Raw genomic sequence first — 18,244 nt, 5'->3', positions numbered from 1 at the left:
GCAACCACTCAGAAAGCTTGTTACATGCAGTTCCAGTATAAACACAATACAATATTTCAATGACACACAATACAATATTTAAAATAAATGTGCCATTCTTGGAAGAATTATGAGAGACTGCCAAGATATGCAGTGTACCAGAATGAAACAAACTGTAAACATATTCATATTTTCGCTGTGGACATAAAAACGTGAAAAATAGTACCAACGATATCACTTATTAACACTTTATAACTTTAATCATTTTGTGAAAGCGCGAAAATTGATACCTGCCAATATATTTACTTGATAGAATCCGCAAAAATTAATACATTTACATAGCTTTTATCATTTACATACAATGTATTACCAGTAACATACATGAATGTTTGAACTCATAATCAAACTTAACTGTAAGTAACAGACAATAACACAGTGTTACTGGTTCCTTAAATATCATCCATAAATCAAAACTTAGAGAAGTCAAATGGACATGAAGATCACTAAATACCCTTTACTCACCCAAAACCTTCATTTGCAAGAATCAAATACATATCACAAACCTGGTCTAGTTTGATACTCTGTAACGGACTAGCAATGACATCCTCTATTTCACCAATGGCCTCTCTCCAAATGTGTTCTATTAGTTCTATCACACTGTCTGACAAAGGTCTGTTATCTAGTCCATACTCTTCTACCATCTTAAAATAACAAAAAAATGTATATATTACATACTATTTTATTCATTAAAACTTGTGAATCCTAAAAATAGAAAAATATCAAACTAACAGATTTCTGATTTCACAATAGAAATTAAACTGAAAATACAAAGAAACTATGATTTACAGTTTTTAGAGCAGAAATGAAAGTGACTTTTGGGGTTTGTGCGCCGTCTTAAGCCCTAAGCAGGGTCCAAGTGCACAGTCCTGGTGAAGGCCCAGGGGGCAAAGCCACAGAAAATCCAGAGATTTCAGGTTTTTTAACCCATTTTTGACATGACCTGAGTATGGTTTACAGTATTTTGCATTTATCTGAAAAAAAATGCAAACTACTGATTTTTTTTTATATTTACACAATTTATAATTGTCAAATCAAGAAACCTGGAGAAACAAGACAGAAAATCGATCTCCTTCACTTGAAGTTTGTCCTTTTTCTCTAATATTTTCATTTTAAATGTTCGTTTCTTATAACTTTTCTTTCAGAAAGGTCGTTGACACAAGAGAAAAATGTCAACTGGTTCCATTTTACAACTAACCCACCAAGATAACAATTTCTGTTTTTTAAAACCAGTCTGGACTGGTTCATGATTCAGTCATTACCAGAATCCGATAAGGGTATCGGCTACGGAACCAGTTTACAATGTTTACAAAGCCATGTAGGAACGTTCCAATAAAATATGCTGAGAATCATCCAGAAAACTTGTCGACTTCACTGACATAATTTTCTGGATGATTTTTATTCAATCAGTCACAACCAAGCATTTTGAATGGGCTAACTGGACAAAAAATTGGTTTAATACCTGTTTGAGTAACATATTACACAAAGTAGGTACCCAATATGTAGAAACTGACTATGGCTACTAAACTTGTCTTTACCATTGGTGACACAGGTAATACATAGGAATACTTGATTTAAAGCTGGGGAGCTTTTCCTGTTTATGTTGACTTTCTCAAAATGGCAAAATTTAGGACCACAAAAAAAAATTTGTGTATTTTATCCCCATTTCTAATTCAGATAAGAATTCTGAAAAAATTCAAATAACCTTTACCTTCTGGAATTTACTTGATCCAATTTTCCTGGAGATGGGCTGGTACACTACTTCCATGTTATATGGAGATCTGGTATGTTCTTGGTATAAGTACGAGTAAATGTGTAGAGCATCATCTGATGTGGACAGATAACGACATTCAACTTCTCCCCTCTAGAAAATAAAAATGAAAAATATATATACATTATCTATTTGAACAGTGTTTTCAATACCTTCAACAGGGGCAGATCCAGACACTTTGAAAAGGAGAGGTGCAAGCTGGAGTTCCTCGGAACAAGAGGCTCCCAGGAGCCTGAATCGCTCACCTTGTTGAATTTTGCCTTTCAAGGGCAATAAATTAAACATGAAGTTGTCCAACAATTTTGACTCAAAAAAACTTTGATAGGACTTATCATAAGGATCAGTTCAGCTATTGAAAGAATTTGGCTAAACCTAATGATTTTGGAGATACATGCGAAAAACTACTGTCTGATCCCTGTGTTCTATTTTTAGTAACAGTGGCCATGTTTTTCAACAGATCAAAAAACCCCATGTCAGTTCTATGCAGGATACCCCAAAAAACACTTATACCGAGTTTTGTTTCAATTGGTAAAATAGCGTAAGAGGAGAATATTTTTGATAGAAATAACATTAAAAATAGCAAAAAACTTTGAAAAAGGGCAATAATTCCAACAAGGCTTAATCGATTAAATGAAAATTTGCCCGCAGACAGACCTCATCATGCTGAACACTTTTACCCCTTTCAGAATGAGCTAACCCTAACCGTTTTGGAGATATATGTGAAAAACTATTGTCTGACCCTTATGTTCTATTTTTAGTACATGTAACAGCGGCCATGTTTTTCAACAGATCATAAATCCCCACGTCAGTTTTATGCAGGATACCCCAAGGAACATTCATACCAAGTTTGGTTCCAATTGGTCAAGTAGTTTCAGAGGAGAAAAGTTTTGAAAAATTGTTAACGACGACGACAGACGCCAAGTGATGGCAACAGCTCACATGGCCTTCGGCCAGGTGAACTAAAAAGGGGGTGCAAAGACATTATTTGCCATCTCTTGTCAATATTACACATGAAAATGACTAATTTTCCAATAAAGAAGAAAGAACCCTCCCCTGGATCTGTGACTGCCTCAATGTCTTATATACTTTAAAAGAATGGTTTGCTCCTTCTGTTTAACAAAAGACACCATCAAAAGGTTTTCCGAAATTCTGAATTGCTTATCTCTTAAAACTTCTCAAAATTTCATAAACCTGCATGAACATTTAGAAAGCATTAAGGCCATTTAAATATTAATGTAATTTGTTAGATAATCAATAGGGAATAAAGGAATAATTTAATACAATGTATTTCTTTGCCTTTAAAAAATGAATAGCAGTGCATTGTACATTTTGCAAAGCCAGAACAACTGGAGAAATTTAATATGTTACCACACATAGGCCCTTGCTCATGAAGGGCCATAACTCATGAATGATAACCGAGTAAGCAATGAACACCAAAACCACACTTGTAATGTATTTTACTGTCTAAAGCATTGTCCTATTTTTTGTTGTTGAACAGTTTCATAATTATTATCTGAGAACCAAAAGTCTAACAGATGAACAGACATCAGGATTACTTAGTACAACTTACTGACAGAGCAGATGTATAAAGAGGGGATAAACAATGAGGGTGTTTGCTTTTCTTTCAGGGCCTATGAACAGAGATATTATCTTTAAAATTTGTCTCCAAATTCTAATGCCATAAACTATGTGTAGATGAAACAGAATATCTATACCTCCACTTCTGAAGAACATCCCTGATGGCAACAAACCCTGTATCTACAGAAATTTGATCTGTTTGTGTCTACTGGTTCAGAAACATGTACCTCCAGATTGTAAAACAATGTCGTCTCTTGCAGCTTATCATATTTCTGAAACAAAACAAATTCCATGTGAGATCAAGGGATAATGTGGTTAAAACCAAAGCAGAAAGTTAAAAGCCAATGGACAAAGATTAAACTAAGAAAGTGAATATCCAAACAACATTCACCCTTAAAAAAAAACCTTTAAAACTATAAGGAATGCAGTAAATTTCCAACTGTTATCATGGTCATTAAAGCTCTGACCCAAAACATGTAAAACCATTCTGAGGTTATCTTCTCTTAGCAAGCACAAAAAAGCTATATGTATCTTGCTTCTTGTATATCTCTGAATCATATCCAGTCTTCATATAAAATAGTTCAGATGGAGTTGTGCATATATTACTTTTGATTTTCTGACAATATCATGTGAAATATCGTAATTAGTGAGCATTAGGTTAAGATATTGTATATAATACTATCAGTATCAACATCAAATCTAACTATTATTCTGTTTATCATTAATCCAATTATGGCATTTTAGTAGTTTTAATGTACATGTAGTTTTTACACTACTTCGTCACACAATAGTATAAATACACACTGTTGATGCACGCCATCATCTTCATTGCAAAATTACTACCAATATTTTTTACGAATATTATTTGAATATCTTGTCATGTACCAGAGATAGAACAAATGTCTGTCCACAAGATCAAAGGAAAAAGTACAGATTACTGATAAACATGTGAGGTAATCAATAAATAAAAAGTTTAAAGAATTTCACATGTATTAAATACACCTACATTAACAATTGGTCATTACCTGTAATATTGAGTATTTAGCAACTTCATACTTTTCTTCATTGTATTCTGGAGCATTTTTATCACCAAGTTTCCAAACTTTGACACTTTTGGGGTCAATCTTCATTTTCTTCTTTTTTGTTTCTTTCAACTGGTACTTTGTAGCTGTAATCAAAATGATGGACTCCTTAGCCTATCATTACTAAATCCACATATATCATATATTCAGATTAAAATATTCCTTTTTTGTATATCCATTACAAGTGTTTGTACAAACCCTATATTGTTTACCATATATCAGATCCCTAACCTACAATGTATATCACATACCCTATATCACAACCCATCATGGACCATATTTAAAGTAAAAATGTATAGTTAAAATATACGATAGAGTAATCAAGGGAACCAAGGTTATAGCGGTAATCAAAAGAATTTAATCCAGGGACAAAGACCAGACATGGAAAACAGACATACACAACAAAGAATATAAAGTAACTAAAATCATACATACAAAGTAACAAAAGTGAATGAGCAACTCGGACTCCACTAAAAACTGGGAGCATGGACCAGGTGCACCGGTAGGGTAAGCGTCCTGGGTTTTCTAAAAACACCCGCCGAATTGCTCATAAAAAATTTTTAAAAAATTTTAAAAACGATATAATGAACAAGACGTGTCAAAATCTGTATCACATGTCGTTTCAACCCTCGACCTATTTCACCCTGAGGGCCCTTGGCCATTGAGAAGATATAGCAGTCTTAGGTGGATACCGCATGTGCCAAAGAATGTGACATGTAATATTCAGTATGTATAGAGATTGGGCATCAGCAATATCTGTATATGTAGATACTTTGAAATATGGTGTGATTGCGATATTCTGTTCAAAACTAATATAATTCTAAACGAAATCCACATAATTTTTCTAAATGTGTCATATTATTCACATTATTTTCTAGTTGACCCATTTATGATTGAACTGAAAGGTCATTGACCTACATTGACCTATTCAATGCCATGACATCATCACAATTTGGTCCCTTTGTTTTTTAAGAGTGTCACAATACATTTAGCATAATGTTGTCCTTCAAAATTTCTAATTTCTATGCAGTAGCCTTATTATTCTGACTGAAAGCTTATTTCATGAAACCATGATCTGGTCGTTTATACTTTTACACACATTTGAACAATTACTCAATAATTTAGCAGTGATTTTTCTAGCGCTCGTCATTTTCGTCATTGACAAAAAATAATCTGGTCTAATTTCGTCACCTGAAGTCTTTGAAAGTACAAAATACTTTACGAACTGTATCAAGTGGGGAAAGTGACAATTTTATTACCCCTAACTCCCAACAGGTGTCAAAATTTTGTGTAAACAATCACCTAATTCGCCAATTACACTAATCACACACTTGACCACTTAAGAGTTACTTTAATGCACACGGTAAAAGCCAATAAGTTCAAATGCCGGTACAAAATTTCTGCGGGGGAAATTACTTTACTTGTTAACTTTGCATCAAAATGACATAAAAAGTTATTTATCAATGTGGGTAATTTGGTCAATACACAGGTGTCACTCTATTTTCTTGTTGCATTTCGGCAATATTAACAATCTTGAAAATATTGTTTATGCTATCAATGAACTCCCCAGAGACCAAAACTATATAAATATAACTGTGAAATGATGACTTAAATTTGTGATTAACTTGGCTTGAGTCCTAAAATCACAGTAGAAATTGTGCTAAAAATAGATTCTGAATTTCATGAGGCAACACAGGGGATACACCTATTTGAGAATATTTATATCTGTCCAATGAATGTATAACTGGTGCATGTTAAGGCAGTTCATATCTATACCTACACTGTGCTAGATGTATTTTTGTCTTTCTACAAAGGGTGGCCATGCAGAAAACATCGCTTTATCATTATTAAATTAAAGAATTTAAAATTATGCCAGGGATATATAGCATATGTAGTCCCTGATTAGGTTTTAGAGTGTTAAAGGATTTCTATTTTTGATGATTCTTAAAGGCTGGAGAGATTTTTTTTTACAATTAAAACTCAGGTATATTTGCTATTAGGATTGTCTGGAAAAGATTTATACAGAACAGTGAAAAATATGCTTTATTCATGTGCAAAGTTTTATTTAATGTCTTTACACAGTGCTGTTAATAACAGATGATACTGAAATATCTTATGTCAGATGATGCAAATACTGTTTAAAAAAAAAGCAAACATTAAAATGGTCCTCATTTCCTTACATGAAAATGACTAAAGCTTTCAAAATCGTGGAAAAAAACCCTGATTAAGATAATTCTAAAGACACTGACCTGCAATTTTCCCCGAGCTAAATTCCTGGGATTTAGTTTTGCCAACCAATATGTAGGCATCGGTATTGAGTAATCTCCCCTGTTCAGCACAATCATGGATAAAATCTAGTGACACCACTGGCAGACCATACTTGGCTGCCATTTTACATTTATAGCTGATGTCAGCTTTCTCTGCATCATTGCATACCACATGCGTGCTCTGAAAGTAAAAATGTGACATTGAATTCAATCTTAAAACATGTTATGTATCGATGAACTTTAAAATATACATACAATTCATGCTTATGTATATATGTAACACATATACTGATATAGACTAATCATATTGGTACATTATGTAGGTACTACTTTCTGTTTTTTTTTATATTTGTGCCTACAATGAGATATTTGGTGTTTATTTTTTATAACAATATATTATAGCTTAATTATGTCACTTCTGTATTATTGTATTTGTGCCAAAGCCACACCCCTTAAATAAGAAATGGAAAAAAAATACACAAGATTTAACTATAATATCTATAACATTTTAATGACTAAATGTTTCACCATATTCACCTTTTGCAACACTTTTATAAACATGACAGTCAGTTTTCATTTGTTTATGTTCAGGGCCTATCATCTAGAGGGAGGACTGAGCAAAAAACTTCTCATTGTTTGTGCTCCCTTCACCATTTCTCTTTGACAAGGAGATATTGTAATACAAATGTAAATTACTTAGACAAATATTTTTTTTTCAAACAGAATTTACTAAAACTTCTCCTTGTCATTAATGTCTTAATTAGGCCCAGATGCTTGAAGAATAATTTTATCAGTTTTGCAATTTGACCACATATTTATTTTACATCTGAAAGAAAGGACTTAAATATAGAAGGATTCACATCTCGTAAATTATTGCAATATCTCACATGGCGAGATTTCAGTATACTAGCCACAGCTACTTGCCACCTATACAGTTAAAATTAAGTCATTTAAAACAATGATATCACAAAAGCAGGGAAAGCTACAGCTATAATATCCTTAAATACACACCATCAGACCATTGTTGTCAATTTAAAACAAATTTTATGATGATCGATTGGGTTTTGAAGGAGGAGTTAGAACTTTAATATAGGAGTAAATGTCTTTCTCGAAGGCATTGCCCCGGCTGCCGTTTCTTTTTACATCAACTGTTGGTCAAATAAAAATGTTAATATACACAAGAATGGAAGGCTACAGCTACAAAATTACTTATATATACCCTCAGACCATTTCTGATCAATTTGAAATCAATTTCATGATGACAGATCAGGTTTTGAAGAAGGAGTTTAAATTTTAAATGAGGAGGATAACCGTCCTCGAAGGCGTGGCTATGAAGTCAGGTATCAAAACAAAGGCTTGTATAAACGTTGATATCACAAATGCAGGGAAAGCTACAACTATAAAACTCCTTGTATATACCCTCATACTATTTCTGATCAATTTTTATTAAATTTTATGACAACTGATCGGGTTTAGAAAAAGGAGTTAGAATTTTTAATGAGGAGCGTGTACTTCCTTCCAAGGTGGGACCACGTTGAAAATCTGATAAGGGATTAAGGTCTCGAATATCGAGGTATTGATCAAAGGTCTCACCAACCACTTCCGGGTCAAATGGCCACCCCCCTATGTAGTAACAAAAACACACTGAACCTAGACATATGCATTGTAAGTACATTATTTGTGTGTATTATGATTAAAAGTAGTAAAATGAAGCTGAGAATGTGTACTTTAAAATCATATATGTAATTAACTACAAAAGTATGAATATTGTTTACATGTGTGAATAATTTGCCTCCATGCTGTCAGTTAGCAGAACAGGTAAAAATGTGGATTTTCAGTATTATTTATTCAAGTAAATTTTGTGAAGAATTTCTACTATCATCGTACCATTAGCATAATGATTTTGGAAGCCATATTTTCCAAGCCTCGCAACGGTATGCAACTTTAAGAAGTCATTTGTCCTTCGAATTCACAGTGAGACTTTGAAAATTACTTTTTTAACATGTAAAGTAATGGAAACTTTAGAAGTGGTTAGTGAGACCATAAATTAAATTATGGCATATTTCAGAGAAATGCATAATTTGAGGAAAATTGCCTCTCCTGGTCATTATTTCCATTTTCCCATAAAATCAGTATAGTGATATTGGTAATCTGGCTATATTTTAAGAGGTGCATTGTGCAAGGTATTTTAAAAAACAACATAGCAACAAGATTTTTATCAGTAACAGTGACTCAAAGCTTGACGTCATCCATGAAATACACAACATCACTTCTTGGGATATTCAAAGTACTGAAATAGTCACACAGCACACACTTAGAATCACACAGTAATAAAACAGGTATGATATAAATTGTTGAAATCTGTTCTTTTTTCATAATGATAAATGATATTTGCTATTACAACTTCTTGAATTATCATAGGTATCACTTTGGTGTGACAAGTTAGTTAAAATTGTAAGTTTTTAGTAATTTAGGGAAAATATCACCGAGGGGCATGATATAAAAATGACCATTTCTTTGTAGTCCTATGTCTGATTATGATAGTTTTGGTCTTATTAGACTCACAATACCACAAGCTTTCATAAAATGTAAAAAAAGAAAAACATAAAAACTCATAAAATGTTTTTAAGGTCTCACTAACCACTTCCGGGTCAAATGGCCACCCCCCCTATGTAGTAACAAAAACACACTGAACCTAGACATATGCATTGTAAGTGCATTATTTGTGTGTATTATGATTAAAAGTAGTCAAAATGAAGCTGAGAATGTGTACTTTAAAATCATATATGTAATTAACTACAAAAGTGCATGAATATTGTTTACATGTGTGAGTAATTTGCCTCCATGCTGTCAATTAGCAGAACAGGTAAAAATGTGGATTTTCAGTATTATTTATTCAAGTAAATTTTGTGAAGAATTTCTACTATCATCGTACCATTTGCATAATGATTTTGGAAGCCATATTTTCCAAGCCTCGCAACGGTATGCAACTTTAAGAAGTCATTTGTCCTTCGAATTCACAGTGAGACTTTGAAAATTACTTTTTTAACATGTAAAGTAATGGAAACTTTAGAAGTGGTTAGTGAGACCATAAATTAAATTATGGCATATTTCAGAGAAATGCATAATTTGAGGAAAATTGCCTCTCCTGGTCATTATTTCCATTTTCCCATAAAATCAGTATAGTGATATTGGTAATCTGGCTATATTTTAAGAGGTGCATTGTGCAAGGTATTTTAAAAAACAACATAGCAATAAGATTTTTATCAGTAACAGTGACTCAAAACTTGACGTCATCCATGAAATACACAACATCACTTCTTGGGATATTCAAAGTACTGAAATAGTCACACAGCACACACTTAGAATCACACAGTAATAAAATAGGTATGATATAAATTGTTGAAATCTGTTCTTTTTTCATAATGATAAATGATATTTGCTATTACAACTTCTTGAATTATCATAGGTATCACTTTGGTGTGACAAGTTAGTTAAAATTGTAATTTTTTAGTAATTTAGGGAAAATATCACCGAGGGGCATGATATAAAAATGACCATTTCTTTGTAGTCCTATGTCTGATTATGATAGTTTTGGTCTTATTAGACTCACAATACCATAAGCTTTCATAAAATGTAAAAAAAGAAAAACATAAAAACTCATAAAATGTTTTTAAGGTCTCACTAACCACTTCCGGGTCAAATGGCCACCCCCCCTATGTAGTAACAAAAACACACTGAACCTAGACATATGCATTGTAAGTGCATTATTTGTGTGTATTATGATTAAAAGTAGTCAAAATGAAGCTGAGAATGTGTACTTTAAAATCATATATGTAATTAACTACAAAAGTGCATGAATATTGTTTACATGTGTGAGTAATTTGCCTCCATGCTGTCAGTTAGCAGAACAGGTAAAAATGTGGATTTTCAGTATTATTTATTCAAGTAAATTTTGTGAAGAATTTCTACTATCATCGTACCATTTGCATAATGATTTTGGAAGCCATATTTTCCAAGCCTCGCAACGGTATGCAACTTTAAGAAGTCATTTGTCCTTCGAATTCACAGTGAGACTTTGAAAATTACTTTTTTAACATGTAAAGTAATGGAAACTTTAGAAGTGGTTAGTGAGACCATAAATTAAATTATGGCATATTTCAGAGAAATGCATAATTTGAGGAAAATTGCCTCTCCTGGTCATTATTTCCATTTTCCCATAAAATCAGTATAGTGATATTGGTAATCTGGCTATATTTTAAGAGGTGCATTGTGCAAGGTATTTTAAAAAACAACATAGCAATAAGATTTTTATCAGTAACAGTGACTCAAAACTTGACGTCATCCATGAAATACACAACATCACTTCTTGGGATATTCAAAGTACTGAAATAGTCACACAGCACACACTTAGAATCACACAGTAATAAAATAGGTATGATATAAATTGTTGAAATCTGTTCTTTTTTCATAATGATAAATGATATTTGCTATTACAACTTCTTGAATTATCATAGGTATCACTTTGGTGTGACAAGTTAGTTAAAATTGTAATTTTTTAGTAATTTAGGGAAAATATCACCGAGGGGCATGATATAAAAATGACCATTTCTTTGTAGTCCTATGTCTGATTATGATAGTTTTGGTCTTATTAGACTCACAATACCATAAGCTTTCATAAAATGTAAAAAAAGAAAAACATAAAAACTCATAAAATGTTTTTAAGGTCTCACTAACCACTTCCGGGTCAAATGGCCACCCCCCCTATGTAGTAACAAAAACACACTGAACCTAGACATATGCATTGTAAGTGCATTATTTGTGTGTATTATGATTAAAAGTAGTCAAAATGAAGCTGAGAATGTGTACTTTAAAATCATATATGTAATTAACTACAAAAGTGCATGAATATTGTTTACATGTGTGAGTAATTTGCCTCCATGCTGTCAGTTAGCAGAACAGGTAAAAATGTGGATTTTCAGTATTATTTATTCAAGTAAATTTTGTGAAGAATTTCTACTATCATCGTACCATTAGCATAATGATTTTGGAAGCCATATTTTCCAAGCCTCGCAACAATATGCAACTTTAAGATGTCATTTGTCCTGGGAATTCACAGTGAGACTTTGAAAATTACTTTTTTAACATGTAAAGTAATGGAAATGTTAGAAGTGGTTAGTGAGACCAAAGCAAAAAATTGAAAAAATCTGGAGGCAACTTAGGGTGGGATACCTTAATCTGTTTTTCATACCATATGGGTCAGAATACCTACATTTATCGTGATGAAATGTTGAAGCCATGGAAATCGTCCGCCATTAACAGGGCATGCTCAGCATCAACAAAACGCATCATGGGTAATTTTGCTGTATATCGCCCCGCACAACACATTTATTATCATACTATGTAAAATTCACAAGATTCCAATCCTTGTTATATATAAATCCTTGCTGAAAGATACATTTGTACATGCTACCAAAATTTTAATTACCTTTTTCGTAACAATATATGATATAACTCCACCATTTTCTGTTATCTTCTTCCTAATTTCTGTTTTCTTTTTAAAATTAATACTGGTAGTCAGATCAAGAACAATCTGGCAATCTTTGAAACAGAACATTGTTTGACCTGACCGAAGTTATAACCTGAAAATCTGAACAAAAAAATTTCTTTTCAGGATTAGAATTAAATGCATTGTATGTTAAAGTACTTCCCTAGGGGGAAGCAATAACTATATTGGACTTGTCGTATGCATTAACTTATTTATAGTTGTCCACGTTGTCTGGAAAGCCTCAAAGTGGCCTGAAACACTTAGTTTTGCATAAGGGAGGAGGCGGAGTTTGAGACTAATATGATAAAATGAAGAAACAAAGTAACATGTAAGTTGAATAAAAATAATTTGTCATATTTTACTAACTACGATGTTAGAACTGTCAAATTATAGAAGGGTCTGAAAAATTCCGAACGATGTTAAAACTGTCAAATTTGTGAAGCAAATTTTTGGTCGTTCCCTCAGCGGGACTCAAACTCATACTGCTGTGACATCTATGGCAACACCGCCTGCACTAAGTCCAGCGCCCTAGACCACTCGGCCAGCTAGGCTAGACTACTCGACCAGCTAGGCTATATAGCTGGCCGAGTGGTCTAGGGCACTGGACTTAGTGCAGGCGGTGTTGCAATAGATGTCACAGCAGTACGAGTTCAAGTCCCACGGAGGGAACGACCAAAAATTTGCTTTGCAAATTTGACAGTTCTAACATCGTTGGGAATTTTTTCAGACCCTTCTACAAATTTACGTTATCTTCCTTGTATCAATTTGATCCGATGGAGCAGTGTAGCGAATAGATATATGGACTATGGCTCTTCTACCTTTCCAAATCACTAATACAATAGAATATTGCCCAAATAGCAAATCGGCCATTAATTAAAAAAGATACATGAAGGTACATCAGAATCATAACAATTGATAACTAAAATACCCAGCTGAGTCCTGCTGCTTTAGATGATCACTTCTGGCATAGACAAGTGTGTATGATTCTGGATAATCAGCAATTTGAGCCTTCAGCACTTCACACCCCCAGGACTTGATGTGTGCACTTTCAGTATCTGTTAAAGTCTGCAAAGTTAAAATAGTTACATTTGGTATGTTTTCCGTGATTTCCGGGTTTCCATCCTCTACAAATATACTCAAGTACAAAGTACATGTAAATGCGGTTTCGAGAATCTAACCTCAAATGTAAATTGTAGCTTTTTATGCTGCGTAAAATTTATCATCGTCTATCATCGCAGTTAAAATGATTTCATGTAAATATTTATCAAATGCAACTCAATGCTTTCATCTAGATATGTTTACCTGTCAGCCTGTTAGTTTGCAATGTTTATTTTTATTTAATTTGGGAAAATGAAGTGACTTCCTGTTCTTTAAATAGAAGTGACTTAAATCATGTGAGCCAAACATTTTTGGCGCGAAAGATTCAAACAAATATGATAAAATCAATATTATAGAGGTAAAGGTGAACATTCTACTATGCACTGAGACCTCTCACAGCTGATTTAGGGAAACGTGAACGTGCCCCTAAAATTGCGAAATACAGCTAACTGCAGCTCTTTGCCGTGCCAAATGTATTCGGTCACTTCATAGACCTGTAATTAATTCAATTATAGGTCTCTGGTCACTTGTAAATTTCTCATGCATTACTTTCTTTGTAAAATCAAACTTTTTAAAAACAAATTGTCAATAGAATATTTCTCAACTGATTTTGATGATCATTTTACTACTAAAAAGAAAAAAAGTTGATATCAAACTTTTTAGTTCGATCGGGTTTTTCACTATCGTTTACATAAATGTCAAAGAGTGAAGTTCTGAAAAAAAAATAAAAGTGTCACGAATTTGGTTGTCCAAGAAATAGTGTAAAATTGTAACGTTATCAGTTTTATTTGAAATTGAGGAGGTAGACCAGGGTAAGGGACATAACTCACGAAGTCAGTGATATGTTTGTATCATATATTCAATTTCACCAAAGCCTATCAAGCTTTCAATTGACACAATGAAATCAATTTAATTTACTTTGATGTTTACCTGACATTGATGTTAAATGCTGAATACAAACGTTCGAATGATTTTTAAGAGTTACCTTAGGACTACCTCCTTAACTCGACAGTATTCATCCATTTTCAGTCAGTTTTTCAAAATAAACAGTATAATTTCAGATCTTTTTTATTATACAAATATATAATATATATATATATATATGTATATATATACAGCGTCTCAGAATGTGACGACTCTATTCGCTACACTGCTCCATCGGATCAAATTGATACAGGGAAGATAGCGTAAACTTGTAGAAGGGCCTGAAAAATTCCCAACGATGTTAGAACTGTCAAATTTGCGCAAATTTTTGGTCGTTCCCTCCGTGGGACTCGAACTCGTACCGCTGTGACATCTATGGCAACTCCGTCTGCACTAAGTCTAGCGCCCTAGACCACTCGGCCAGCTAGGCTATATAAAAATATAGCTTTCGCTGGCCGGGTCATTCCTCCTCGTAGGATTAATCTAGGGCTGTAACTTAGTACACGATGTATGGTAGTACGGGACAGTTCATCTAGGTGTTATTATGTAGGGTAGAGGATCAAATTAATGATGCATGTCACAACAAATCAATATTATACAATATTATATATATATATAATTAATCGTCTAAATAATAGTCAACAATCACTCTTACGGGGTGATGGATCGTTAAAAACGATGCGAAACATAACAATAAATAAAATAAACATCTAAATATGTTTAACGTCACCAGAAGATAGTAAAATTTGAATTGAATATTTCGGATAACAGATATCCTTCCTAAGCAAAACTCATAAAACTATATGAGCACAAAACTCACAAAACTTAACGAGCATAAAACTCACAAAGTTCAAAATCAAAACAGATTCAGAAGCTGAATCGCGTACGCTGTGGGTGATTGTACCTTTACCAAAGGCTCACAAAAGTCCACCTTCACTCCCTCAACGGGAGAGCATCCTCCCAAGTAAGGGTTTTGAGTCCAACCTCGCTCCCTCAAACCCCTGACATCATATTTAGCGGGTATCGTCCAGCCAATTCCGATTGGTTGCTTCTCCTTGTACGAGGCACCAATGAAAATTGATTTGACATAAAATGTCTGTGGAAAGGTAAACAATGCTACGAGTAACTGATAGTTGTAAGATGTCACAAATGATTCAATATGACCAAAAATGACAACTGGAGATTCTGTTTAGTGTCTTTAGGGGAAAAAATGACGTTATTTGTATGTAGCCATTTTGTAAGTTATATCGAAGAGTTTCTATAATGAGTGATTTGATTGGATTTTGGATCCGGGTTAAATTTAGGTAACTCACTAGATGGCGCTGGTCGATACCCGCTAAATATGAATGAGTGATGTCAGGGGTTTGAGGGAGCGAGGGTGGACTCAAAATCCTGACTTGGGAGGATGAATGTATATATAAGCGCAAAATAGAAATCATTCGATGTTCGTACATCTTAAGAGTGTTGAAAATAATTAGAAATGGTCAAGATAGTCGATCAGAAATAACCCATAAACTCAAAAGCTTGCTTCCAATGGGGTTCCTTCGTGTGAACTAAATACATTATGTAGTTTTGACGTACAGAAATTTTATTCAAAATAATTTCAGACCAACATACATCAATGGTCTGCTATGTTTTAATGATATAGGTAAGCACCTGATGCCGACCACGAAGGCTTTCTGCTAAACATTCTTTAACACAGGATTTAAAATTGTTAAAATTCTTCTTATTTTTTTTATATTTACGCCATGTTACATTTTACTATCCTGATATCAAGGGTCCGCACCCCACCCCGTAGCACACATATTGTTATACAGACCATAATCTTCCTCGTCCTAGATAATGTACCATGTCGTTTAAAGACAACGTTTCCTCACCGAAAATAGCCACAGATTTTATAGTATATTAATTCATATGTGTATATATCTTCTTGAGCATGTTCATCATGTATGTATAATTAGCCAATGCTTTATAAGCCTTTAAATACTGCTGCGTATAATATATCTGTATTATTGTCTGTATGGCTATTTGTATTTGTGTATGATATCATGGCTGCTTTTTAAAATAAACATCTATCTAACTAATTAGGAAAATTCGTATTTTACATTCGGTTTAAATATGGGCCAGCAAAATTGCTTTTGATCGGCCATATTAAAGTTTTTTTAAATGTCGCTATTCCGAGCTCGAGATGGCCATCGGTCGGAAATTTGAAAAAAAATCAACTACCATTGTTGTTCAAGTCATGGAGTCGTATATAGAAATTAAGTTAGGAATTGCAGATTACGGAGCTCCCCTTGCAATTTGTAAATGGGAACCTGTCGGACACAATTCGTATTTGATTGAGATTAACATTTTATGGGAAAAAAACAGAAACAATTGTTTAAAAAGTACGAAAGTAAACATTCAAAAACTGTTTTGAAATTTGTTAACGATCATAATCACGATCTACAATTTCTTTCGCCTCCTCCTTCACGATCATAAAAGTATGATTTTGTCTAACTGATGAAAATTGGTTTTAAAAACTTCATTCTGAATTGACAAGGTAAAAAATGTAATGTGCTGATAACCAATATGATACTTATACTTTGTTTGCATTTTTTAAAACAAACGTGATTTGTTGTGCGAACACGGAGCTAGGGATGTCACATGCTTTTTTGAGAAAACTGCTGTTTCGGATGATTATGTGAAGTATAACTTGTATATAACATGTGACCCATCGATTCATTTTTATTCACGATCCTCAACAGTCTCAATTCACGATCAAGCTGCAATACTTGAAATACATTATCGTTCTGATCACGTTATATTTTTTCTCGCTTGACAGTTTGACGGGTTGAGTGGGGGCATCCTCCGAAGTCAGGGTTTTGAGGCCTCGTACCTTCGCTTGCAGGGGAAAGGTGAACTCCAAACTCTGACTCGCATGGAACGCCGAGGACATCATACATGAAAACATTCTATGACACCTTTATTAATCAGTTGTGCAAAATAAGAAATGCATTACTGCTCTTTCATATACTCTAAATAAGGATTTCTTGCTATGTATTTCGTAATAAATTAATAAATCTAAATATTTATACATATATAACTACATGTATTCCTAAATTAGAACAGATGCCTACTACATTATTGTGTTGACTACCGAATGTAGAATATCTATATTGAGCCTGTCCGTATTGGACGTTTATCCATATTGGGCCTGTTTCTCCGTATTGGACCCGTTTCTCCGTATTTGGCCCGTTTCTCCGTATCGGGTTTGTACTTCCATATTGGTCCAGTTATTGATTCTGGATATTCAGTATTGAATGGAAAATTATAATTATATTTTACACAAATGGTTAATAATAATAGGTTGTATCAAGTCCCTAATTTGACTAACTCAATCTTTAACACATTAATAAAATAGCACATGTAATTGCATTTTTCAATATGATATTAAATTTTGATGAAAGATAAAAATCTGGTGAATGGCAATGGCTATACAGCTACATAGGGAGACCCAAGCAATTAAGATAATTACCGTGCAATTTGTCTTACGTCAAATCTGGGGAAAGTGTTTACCTCTATTCTTAATTCGAGACTTAATAAATTGTCAGATGAGATTGGGATTATTATTGATGCCCAGGATGGATTTCGAAAGGATTATTCTGTTCAGGATAGTATGTTCGTCATGCATGCTTTTATTTCATTATATTTGAATAATGACTTGGAAGAATATTTGTCTGAAAACTCTGTGGATGGTTTAAAAATGTTGAGTGAAAAGGTTATGGACAACCTTAATATGTATATAAAGTTGTTTATTCTTTTATACGCCGACGATACTGTTACTTTTGCGGAGTCGGCACCAGAGTTACAAAAGGCACTTTCTGTCTTTGAAAAATATTGTACTGATTGGAAATTGAGTGTAAATGTAGCAAAAACAAAGGTTGTTATCTTCTCTAAA

The 18,244-nt window shown here is 33.5% G+C and overlaps 1 protein-coding gene across 6 annotated transcripts in view; it reads right to left on the bottom strand.

Moving 5' to 3' along the window:
• The window catches only part of LOC148614343 (protein mono-ADP-ribosyltransferase PARP4-like), a 65,648-nt gene extending 52,002 nt beyond the window's left edge, over positions 1-13,646 (bottom strand). For 5 of the 6 annotated variants that reach the window (XM_088588438.1, XM_088588435.1, XM_088588439.1 and 2 more), the window contains exons 1-8: positions 13,585-13,646; positions 13,211-13,347; positions 12,223-12,384; positions 6,717-6,915; positions 4,411-4,553; positions 3,523-3,657; positions 1,748-1,900; positions 543-680 (exon numbers count right to left, since the gene is read on the bottom strand). In XM_088588438.1, coding sequence (XP_088444564.1) covers positions 543-680; positions 1,748-1,900; positions 3,523-3,657; positions 4,411-4,553; positions 6,717-6,915; positions 12,223-12,351 — 897 coding nt within the window. In that variant the 5' untranslated portion in view covers positions 12,352-12,384; positions 13,211-13,347; positions 13,585-13,646. The other variant, XM_088588436.1, reaches the window with a different exon arrangement.
• Positions 13,647-18,244: the final 4,598 nt, after the last annotated feature.

Source organism: Perna viridis, chromosome 6 (assembly GCF_037379345.1).
Source record: "Perna viridis isolate PV_CMFRI_1.1 ecotype Kerala chromosome 6, ASM3737934v1, whole genome shotgun sequence".
Taxonomy (NCBI): Eukaryota; Metazoa; Mollusca; class Bivalvia; order Mytilida; family Mytilidae; genus Perna; species Perna viridis.
The sequence above is the reverse complement of the archived record's forward strand: the minus strand, read 5'-3'. Positions and strand labels throughout refer to the sequence as shown.